The following is a 10,597-nucleotide window of genomic DNA, read 5'->3' as shown; positions in this document are numbered from 1 at the left end:
CTTTCCAGGTGGCCAACTTGACAGACTATCTTTAAACAATCAGCAGTTCCACAGCCCTGCATATAAAAATAGGAAGGACATTCCAATTATTAAAATAACTGAAAATTCATTAATGGTATTACTTTACTCATACACATACTTCATAGTCCTATTTTCCTGGCAAATCACCATAAACTATTCAAATACATTAAATAAACCCCGGTATTAAATGATTACTTATAGTGTTCCAGAAGTTTGCAATCAGAAAAATATTATGTGAGCCTCTTGGATCCCAAAGGTGAAACAGCTACCAGTAGCTTTAAAGTATGTACTTTATCTACATACACAGGAAAAAATGTCAGAGGGTAGGGAGAGGGTTTTTTGACAGGAAAACTCATGGCAGTTAACTTCACTTGGTGCCAACAAAATATGCTTCGTTGCATTCAACATAAGTCTTCAAACTTGACTGACTGATCCAATCTATAAGCCACACTTCACACTACAGATGTTAAATTTGCCTTTCCCAACCACATTTCAATTAAAATCCATCAGATAATATTGATGCTAAGCGATCAGTATTTCAAGAAGAAAGCAGAGCAAAACCAGGCTTCATCTGGTAATTGTGATTTCAGCTGTACTACAGATAAAAGCACTGTACCATGTAGGTACCTCTGCCACTGTAAGCACAACTCAGTGAAATTATTATGAATACTGGGTATTAGTCTCTGAGGTGAAATCCTGCTAAGTCATAGGGAAGATCTGGCAAAAACCAAGCCCTTTAAAAAACAAAACAAAACAAACAAAATAAATAAAAAACCCCATACCACCACACACTTCAGAACTGCATTTATAGATACTGAAGAATATTTGTAGCTTATATCTAAAAAAATAAAGTAACTTTTCTCACCATAAAAATCAGAAATTAATTCCTATTTTAACTTTCTTTGCTCAGCCCTTTTTTTGTCCTCTCCACAGTCTAAACATTTCTGGAATCAGGGCTGTACTGCCCCAGTCCCACTGGTCCACCCTAAACTCCCAAGCATTTACCTCAGCTGCCTTCCTGTCCTGCCTTACCCAAAGCCAGGGTAGTTTTGTTTCTGCAAGTGCAGTTACAAAGACAGGAATACATTAATATATTTACTTCATATTACAGATTTCGAATCTTGTTTAGAAAGGACAGGTCCTCCATGTGTCTGATTGCAGAATGTACATTGATCAGCTAGGAAACATGTTGTGAAACCAACTGTAATGTGTAGGAAAGATGACTGCAGCACTCACCTGCTGCTTCTCAGTTAGGCTATTTTACCAGCCTTCCTCCTATGAAGTACTGATTTTCAAGTTCAGGGAATAGCACAATATAGAACACTGACACTGAATGAAGTGCCCAACTTGACCTTTGTTTTTAAGGACTTCAAACATAAGAGCACAAAACTGTAGGCATATGCCTCACTGGTTGACTACCCTGAGGAAAACTGATTCACATTGGGAAAACAAAACAAAACAGCTCCAGAGCATATGACTTTTTTGTCTGTTAACCATTTAAATACAGAACATGGATTTTCTGAAATAATTCATCTCATGGAGCTTTCAAATCTCCATTTAAAAAAACCCCCAATATTATCAACATATCAATGCTGAAAGCTTACCAAAGTATGCACGTCTCCTTCAACGGCACTTAGATCCCTTCGACTGATACGATGGTTGTGATTGTCTTCCCTGCTAAGTGTTTCATTCTTCTCATCATCTTTAGAAGCAGAAACCTAGGATACACCAAGGAAACTCAAATAATAAATAATTATTCCATTTAGATATTTGCAGACTTCAGATTTAAGGTCAAGAAAAATATATAACTGATCAGGTTTCTCTCTCTATATCCAAGCTATTCTTCAGAACCTGGCTTTACCTACAGCGATAATTAAAATGTTACTCCTGCCTTTTCTAGATCACTGATGCAAATTTCTACCAAGACCTAATGTAGAGCCTTGAGTATCTTAATTCTTCTTCAACTCAAAAAATTTTAATGTATAGGAAAAAAATACTCTTAGACTGCAATAAATAATTCCATTTTGAATCATTTATTAAAAATTTTTCCTCAACATTTCAGGTCTCCCTTTCGTGTCACCTGCTATATATACATTGACAAGTAGTATCAAACAATGCAGTCTTGTTCCTCAACAACAGAGGAAAACTTAACTCAGACAGTGCTAGATATTCTCAAGGATCTGTGTGTTTTGAGTGTGTTTCCAAAATTAACAAACATACTTCATTCCACTCAAAAAGAAAAGTCCTGCTTACCTTAATTTTCAATGGATTGATTTCTGTATCAGAAGTGCAGTTCATGGGACCATCAATTTCATACTGAACAATATACAACAGTGTGTAGTTTTTATATTTGTAAGGCCACTGCAGAGTCATCATCACCTTGCTGAATGCACTTGGACCATTGTTTCTCAGCTGATTAGGAAAATAAAGTTAACAGATTTTTAAAAAAGCCAACAGTGCTGCCTTCTTTGTTAATGCACATATAGTTTTTCTTTTATATTTAAGCCATAAACTATACTGCCACTACACCTGCCCCCAAGCACTTATGGCAGTAGCATCAACAACTTCACCTAAAATGGTAGCTAAACTTCCATGCCCCAACAGGCAAAACTTAAAATTAATTCTGTAATTTGATAAAATTTGCTTCAAAGAAAAGTTATTTGGCATTATTTTTTTTTCCTTGAATAAATGGGGGGTTTTTGTAGTGTATAGCAGGAATCACAGCCACTGTACATGTCTCAGCCAAGATACTCTGAGCACAGATACACACACTCATAAGTTTCTTTAGATAAATGGTCTTGTAAGTTACAGAACAACTTTTAACTATTCTTATTCACACAGTGCTCTCAGTAAGTTTTGTTTAATTAAACAATCTAAATTAAAGCTGTGATCATTCTTCTAAGGAAATTTTAAATACTTAAAATTTTTCAAGGCAAAAGACTTTACAATAATGATTAAGAACAGTTGGAATATAAATGAGGATACTAAAAAATGTACAGCCATGAATCATTTTCTGAGTTCAAGTTACTTCAAACATTTTATCTAGATTTCAAAGGGCTAGAAAATATGTGTGATGATGTAAAGAAATCAGCCTCTTCTATTTGGTCACTCCTGTTACTAATTGCAGGCATTCAACCCCTTCTTGCAGATACCGATTATTGACCTAGCATTTAAAAAACAACAACAACAACCAAACAAAAACCAAAATAACTTTGTTCCCACACAAGAATTTACTCCAGAGAAAAGCTATACCTGAAGATTTGTTTATTTTAACTTATCACAGAACTGTGTAATTGAAATTAGTAGTAATTGCATACCTCGTAGATATGCTGAACTAGAGGCCCAATATCATCTTCTGTTTCTGGATTCTCCTTTGGCTGCCAATTTGCAATTGGAAGGAATATGTGATCAGGAGACGACACACTAAACAGTGGAGGAAACAAGTTGTTATTCTAAAGTATGAAACAATAAATAGTTTCAAAACAATTCTCAAAAATCAACACACTTAAAGTACAATCTCCAATTTTTCATCCTCTGTATATATATAAACGGAAAGAACAGAGGTTGAGTGGCTTGTATATTAAATGTTCAGATTTCTTCTCTACATTAAGAGATAAACTATGCATTTAGAAATATTTTTTCCTGAACTTTGCATTTGTCCTACAACATCTAGTAAACCATTAAAAGATTTAATTGTTTTGTCATCCAAAAACCACAGTGTGAAATATTTTGATAATGAGAAATATTGATGATGTTGAGACTTATCAGCACAGTCACAAGAATAACTCAGCATGCACTGAAAACAGTGAAGCTAGCAGTAATTCATTTCAGTTATGCCATCCCCTCACCTCTCAAATTTTAACAAAATCAGTTCACAATAATGAATGTAGTGGAAATTTTTGAAAATGATGACTTAACTGACTAAGCAAGAGGACTGTATAGATTTTAGGTGTGAAGTATAGATTTCTGGTAAGCAGAAGTAATTGAGGTAATGGAGTCATTACAGTATTAATACTATTACATTGAGGGCATTGCAAACTTATCTTCTATAAGATTTTCAACTTCGGTTTTAGAAAAAGTTTCAGGAGTTTTTGGATGAAAACTCAGTCAGTTTGTGGAAGAGGAAAGTGATCTAGAGAAATGTGTGCAACTGCAAAAATAAGGGGCGATTTTTTTCCCTCCTTCTAAAAAACCTCCAGTAACAGAGGCACAACATTCCTTTTTAGAATTAATTTTGTAATTATTCAGAATTATTTAAGATAAAGGGTGACTAGAGAGAACTATATTTCCCTTATGATTAAAAATCTCTAAGGCATCCAGAAAACTTATGGAGACCTGAAAGAAAGTTCATTGAATTATAAAGAAGTAAACATGCAAAGCTCATTTGAGAAAGACATTTATTAAAAAAGCACCAATGCTTACCCTCTGATTTCAACAGCAGCTAAAATGGCAAGGTCAGCCTGATAGAATGCTACTGGACTTACATTGTCATACAGGTTGGAACTGCAGAGAAAATAAAAGTTAATTTCTTAAATGAAATAAGCTAAATATTTCTTAAAAAAACCCTTAAAACAATTGTATGTAACATCATAATGTGACTCCTGAGCCACTGTAGGAAAGCACATTTACTAAAAACCAAGGAGCACATTCTAGGAAGTTCTCATTTAAATGCATGGCAGTCCCACCATCAATGCAGTTTGGAGGTCCCTCAGCAGGGAGAAGTCAATAAAGGACACAAAACTAAAGTTGACTCTGTTCCTTAGCTGCTGCACGTAAGAAAATTCAAATGCCAGTCCTGTGGGATAACACCAACCCTACAGCTGGCAAAGCCTTAAGTTCCACTTTAGGGCATTTGTTTTGCTCAGGGACGTGGCCTCAAACTAGGCAGAAAATTATGCTAGGGCTACTTTTGCCTACCTCTCTTCACAGTGTTTGAACCAGTAAATGAATACAGTTCACATCCGATCCCTACACTTCAGATATACCAAGAGAGGACAGATTTTAAGGCACGTAGAGTCATTTATACATAAAATTTCTTCAGACTTTCTTTGTAAACAGAGAAAAATAAATACAAAGAACACTCCTATTTCCCTCTAAGTGGAGCTAGGAACAGAATCCCGATCTCCTTAGACACATCTGGTTATTCTATCTACCTAACCAATTTCCTTTACAAAGATCTTAAATCCTCTAATTATTCTCACTGCTGCTGTAATTGAAAATACATGCAAGTGTTTTCTTCTTGACCCGTAAATACCTTATCCTTCCAGAGACTGGAGTTGTTCTGCTAGGAATTATGAGTTTCAGACAATTAGTGTGATCTTTAAAACCTCTTCAAGATAACACCTTGATAGTGCCTGTCACTATAAACTGTGATTACCATGTTGAATTGCATCACTGTTCTTGCATTTAGAAGTCATGTAAGGAAATTCCTTCTGTAAAAGTTGTAAAATGTTACAGGAACTTCCTTTCTCCACCATCAGAAGAGAAGCATGAGTTAAGCACCTGTTTTTTCTCCTAGTGAAAGGCAGTTAGTGAGCCTAAGGAAGACAACAGACACCCCAGAGAAGATAACTTTCTGCAAAGAAGAACTGAAGCCACATATCACTGGCACAGCTTACAAGCTGGGGTAGAATAAGGAAAAAATTGAACAGACAGCAATGTGAGATCAAAGAGATATTTAATGCTGTCAAAGCCTTTGATCAGTATGGCAAACCACTGTATCATTAAAATAGAATGGCAGGTTTAAACTTATTTAACTCTTGTAGATGAAAAATGCATATGTGGATAAGAATAATGTATTCATTACATTAAAAAAAAAAATTAAGCTCTTAAATGGAAAAAAAAAAAAGCTTTTGGTCCACCATGGGGAAAAAAGCAGCTGTATTTGTACTGTCCATTAAGCAACATAAAACTGTACTGGGAAAAGAGATTCCTATTGATCACATCTCCAAATCTTAAATATTATCTCCAGCAGGTATAAGTTCATATTTATATGAAAGCACTGTGCTCATCTTGTAATTAACAGGAACACTACTGTTTTGTTCCGTTTTAGTTTTAGACTCTTATGCTGGCTACTGTACAACACTTCAAATGGTTCACTGCATGTTGCTTCTGCTCAGATGATCATGTGCACTGTCTTTTCTGAAAGACATACCTCATCATCAGAATACATAAAATTTGAAATTCTGGCTTTACATCAGAAGGAATTCAAAGTTCCAACATCAGTTTTAAAGCAGGGCTAGAAACGCAAAGACACAAGTCTTTCTGTGGCACTACACAAGTGTCAGGAGATCACAGCAGTACTCAGGCACAAAAAATACAAAGTTTTTCTTGAAACACTTTAAATGTTTTTTTTCCTCATTATTAGTACTTCACTTGTGCCATGGCCTGTCTAAAACCTGTAAGCAAAAGAAACTGCATTCAAACAGAAAACTGTATTTTCTTAGATATTTTTCCTCTATTTTAGAAAACATAATTCATTGAAAAGATGTGTTAATTTCTTAAACAATTACAAGGCAAAGAGTAGAGAATTAGTCCAGGGTGAAACTAAAGGCTCAGTTCACAGTCTATTTATTCAGCATGTTATCTACCAGGTGAGGTGCATACTCATAGAATTCCATACCTTCGGATTTGCAATTCAAACTTCACGGAGGTATCCATTTCAGACTGCTGGTGCACACTGAAACGCAGGCCAGCTAAGAGCTTTAGAGAAAAATCACTGTGGTTCAGTGGAAGCACAATAAAATACATGGCAAAAGCTTCTTAATGCTGTTATGCTACAACGAAATTGCTTGAGGCACATGGTCACAAAGAGAACACACACAGAGAATTGTCAAATAAAACTTGTCCAGTTCACCAGGACTAGAAATCTCTCTGTGGATTTCGGCTGATGCATCACTGTCTCAAAGCAGAAACGTAAGGTTTATATCATGCTCACCCTCCTTGCTTCGGCTATTTTTTACACATAACTGAGCATCCCTATGTGTTGTAAGAAGTACTGTAGAACAGGGCACACCTTAGTGGTTCTCAATTTAGGTCACAAGGTTTGTTCACAGTCAGTGCATGACAGTTGCATCTGTACAGCTCAGCTTGATATACTTTGAAAGATTTTAGAAATAGCATTTGTTTATCTATACAAAATGTCTCTTGGAAAAAAAGCTCCAACAATTTGTTTAAAATTATGATAGATTTGCACTTTATTTCCTCAGAAAATAAGACTTATTATGTCATATCATCTTAATATCTGCCAGGTCCCACTAATAGTTTTTTAATTCTTCCAATTTCAGCTACATTTGGTGGAAGCACAGGGGTCTCAACTAGACAAAACTCTCTCTCAAACTTCACAAAACTAGGCAGAATAGAGAAGCACTATTAGGTTTCCACTAAGAAAAAGGTGCGTTATGAGCTAGCTCTTTATTATATACTAAAAAATATGTATCAGATAAACCTAAAAACAAACTCATGAGAGACCAGAGTTCATTAATTCCACTGTTTATAATGAACTACTGCTTTTGAGTTGCATCATAAAACTAAAAACTCAAAGTTGAAACCAGTTACCACTAAACTAACCAAACATGTGAGCAGATAGATGTCAGCTAGATCTAATCTTAAATTCCCATGAGTAAACATCCTGCCTAAACACTACTGTGATTAAGAAAAATGCCAGCTGCACTCCTGTTTGAGCTACCAGACATCTGTTGGACCAAATCTTACCTTAGTTCCTGCTTTCATGGGATTTCCCAGGTCACAAACCACCATGCGAGTTTGATTCTCTGTTTTAAATGCACATGAGAGCCTTGCTAAAGCCTGCAATAAACCAGAAAGAAATATAAAGGAATGACATTCTTTACATCTGGACACCTGGATGAAAGTCTGGAGAAAATTTCTAGATATGCTGTATTAATTTTAATACAATTTCTCAGTCTTAACATAGCCACTAAAATTAAATGAAATCTGTGTATGAAAGCCTCCATGGAGACAAATGTTTTTGATAAGAGATAGATCCTCTTTCCAAGGTTATAAAAGAGATAAATTAAATACTCTTATATTGGGTAGGACTGATGATTTTTGTGACCTAAAGCATTTTTCCATGTGATTCTTTAAAACCTATGTGAAGAAACTTCAGCGACTGGGACAGGGTTAAAACTGTCCATAGGAAAATAAGAGATTGGAAGGCAAAATAACATGAATACTTACTAGCAATGCAAAAACAGGTCTCAGAGGAGCTATAAGATTTTGGATAAAGCCACATCACAAAGCTCTAGAGTACCAGAGCCAAACTGGAGAATAAGGCATGGTCCAACATATATGAAGGATGCGGTATCAAAGTTTGAATCCTTTGATATAGAGGGGAAAATAGTTTTCCCCTTAACATTCTGCAACTTTACAGATCTATTAATAGAATCACAGATTATGCCGAATAAAACCAAGGATGAAGAAAACATGAAAATATATTACTTATATATAGTTATAATGGGCCAAACCAAAATTTGAACTATACCCACATGTCTTCAAAGAAATAGAAGCTATACACACATTTTATCATACAACAAGGGCAAGTAGGGAAATAAATTTTAATATTCTGTGGAGTAAGGATAACCAACACCCAAGACTTCCCACATACTTAGGTGGAAGAGAATAGTAATACCCAACATGACTTTGCCTCACAGGTGCCCAGCTCTTTACCTAGCACATGACATGCTAAGTCTAAATTTAAACAAGGGCACTGTTCAAATAAAGACATAGCAGATAAACTCTATGTGTCAAGCTCCATCACACAGATGATTCTCCCCTGTTGCCAGCAGTAGGCTCCTAAACTGGAACCATCCAGCCAGGTGTTATATAGCCTTGAGGCTTGGAAGAACCTTTACATTTTTTTGGTGTTTTGCTTTAAGATTGACATGTAAAAAAGCCACTGACAGACCCCCTCTCACAGACTTCCACAGCAGCACCTGAAATACGACTACTCAAAAAAGAGAAGTTTTTACCTCGTTGTTACGAACAACGCCAATGAAATCTGCTTGGGGGGGAACGATGACAAACAGTTCTGCTTCATAGGCTCCTTCCCCTTGATTCTCAGCACTGACAATTAGTGTCAAGGGATTGTCATCACCAATATAGATCTGTTTCTGATCGCTACAGAAAACAAGTGTAAAAATGAGCTCTGCATTCAGGTTTCAAAGTGTATTGAACTGGTTGAACATATAGAAACAAGAGACATTCTGAAATTGCACAAAGACATTAAAGAAATCTAGAGGCAGTACCTAGGCTTCAGAAATATCAGGAGAGCTCTACACCTACATTTAAAACAGAAACACGTCTATAATCACAGAAATGGAGCAGAAGTTACATTCTGTTTTGCAATAATCCTACTTATAAAATTTACAATAAACCACAAAACCACTGACACCTTTTTTAATAAAAAGAACTAACAATTATGAACAGTTAAATCACTGTGTACCTTTTGAATTACATGCCTACCTAGCAGAAGTACAAGCATACCTTTAGAACAAAACTTGATGGAAGGCTCAACTACAGAATACAGCCAAGGCCTCTGTAACACATTCCAGATACAAAAAGAACATCTTTCCAAACAATGTATTTTCATTCACCAACTACAAGGAAACCTAACTGTACCTCCACTGATGTAAAATGTTTCTGAAGCATCTGCACGAATTAATATGTTTATGAACTGTACCACCTACATACAAGTGCATGTACTATAGCTCAGCACTAAGGACATAAAAAAAACCCAAAAAACAAAAAACAGATGACATTTACAAGTAGAGATACTACACTAAGAATGGCTTTCAGATGTACAAAGCAGAAAAAGCCCAGACTCGTGAAAGAATGATGAGTTAAAACTTGGTTCTTTTTTCCCTGTTTAATAAAAGATATTACCAATATAAAAAATTTTTTTCACATGTGTGACAGAGCCCTACTCCACCCCTTGCTGGAGAGACACATGAACATGCCTGTTCACGTGTCTATCAAGTATTAAATAACAGAACAGTGGTACAATTGCAGCTAACACTGGTTTATGCTTGCTATGCATGCCCAGCCTAGCCAATATACAAATAAATACTGTGGGAGCCAGGACGGGGGTAGTGGTGTGCACTTTCCCTGTATTACATGCTAAAGCAGAAAATGGCTTTTCCTTAAAACACATAAGTACAAGTTTAGATTATATACACTGAGGAGTCCTACTTATTTCAATACATCCTTTTAACAAAAGTATTACAAGCTCTTGAAATTTAGAATTTGAGTAGGGAAGTTACTTTTCCTTGTAGTACTTTTCTCAGGTATTTACCTTTCTACGGAAACCTCCAGCTTTGGTTTGCAGATATTATCATCACCACAGTCCAGCAGAATATGTGCCTATGCAAAAATCAAATGCATATTATTGTAATAATTCCCGCATCTGTTCTAACATACACTTCCAATAATAGTTTCACCACCAAATGTTCTAAATAGCTGGTTATGAGATATTTTAATCTTATTCATCTCAGAAGAGAACAAATGAGTTTTTATGTATGGGGGGGCACTCTGCATCATCCTACCACACTGCAATTCTAGG

General features: G+C 35.7%; 1 protein-coding gene across 1 annotated transcript in view; it reads right to left on the bottom strand.

Moving 5' to 3' along the window:
* LOC104520556 (integrin alpha-V) overlaps window positions 1–10,597 on the bottom strand; it is a 41,533-nt gene that overhangs the window by 1,853 nt on the left and 29,083 nt on the right. The window contains 10 exon segments of the mRNA XM_010162273.2: window position 1; window positions 3–56; window positions 1,626–1,739; window positions 2,275–2,433; window positions 3,339–3,444; window positions 4,444–4,524; window positions 6,644–6,723; window positions 7,735–7,827; window positions 9,009–9,156; window positions 10,331–10,398. The exon segment at window position 1 is cut by the window's left edge and continues 65 nt beyond it. Of these exon segments, the coding sequence (XP_010160575.1) occupies window position 1; window positions 3–56; window positions 1,626–1,739; window positions 2,275–2,433; window positions 3,339–3,444; window positions 4,444–4,524; window positions 6,644–6,723; window positions 7,735–7,827; window positions 9,009–9,156; window positions 10,331–10,398 (904 nt within the window).

This window comes from Antrostomus carolinensis, unplaced genomic scaffold (assembly GCF_000700745.2).
Source record: "Antrostomus carolinensis isolate BGI_N321 unplaced genomic scaffold, ASM70074v2 scaffold22882, whole genome shotgun sequence".
In the NCBI taxonomy this organism is placed as follows: domain Eukaryota; kingdom Metazoa; phylum Chordata; class Aves; order Caprimulgiformes; family Caprimulgidae; genus Antrostomus; species Antrostomus carolinensis.
The sequence above is the reverse complement of the archived record's forward strand: the minus strand, read 5'-3'. Positions and strand labels throughout refer to the sequence as shown.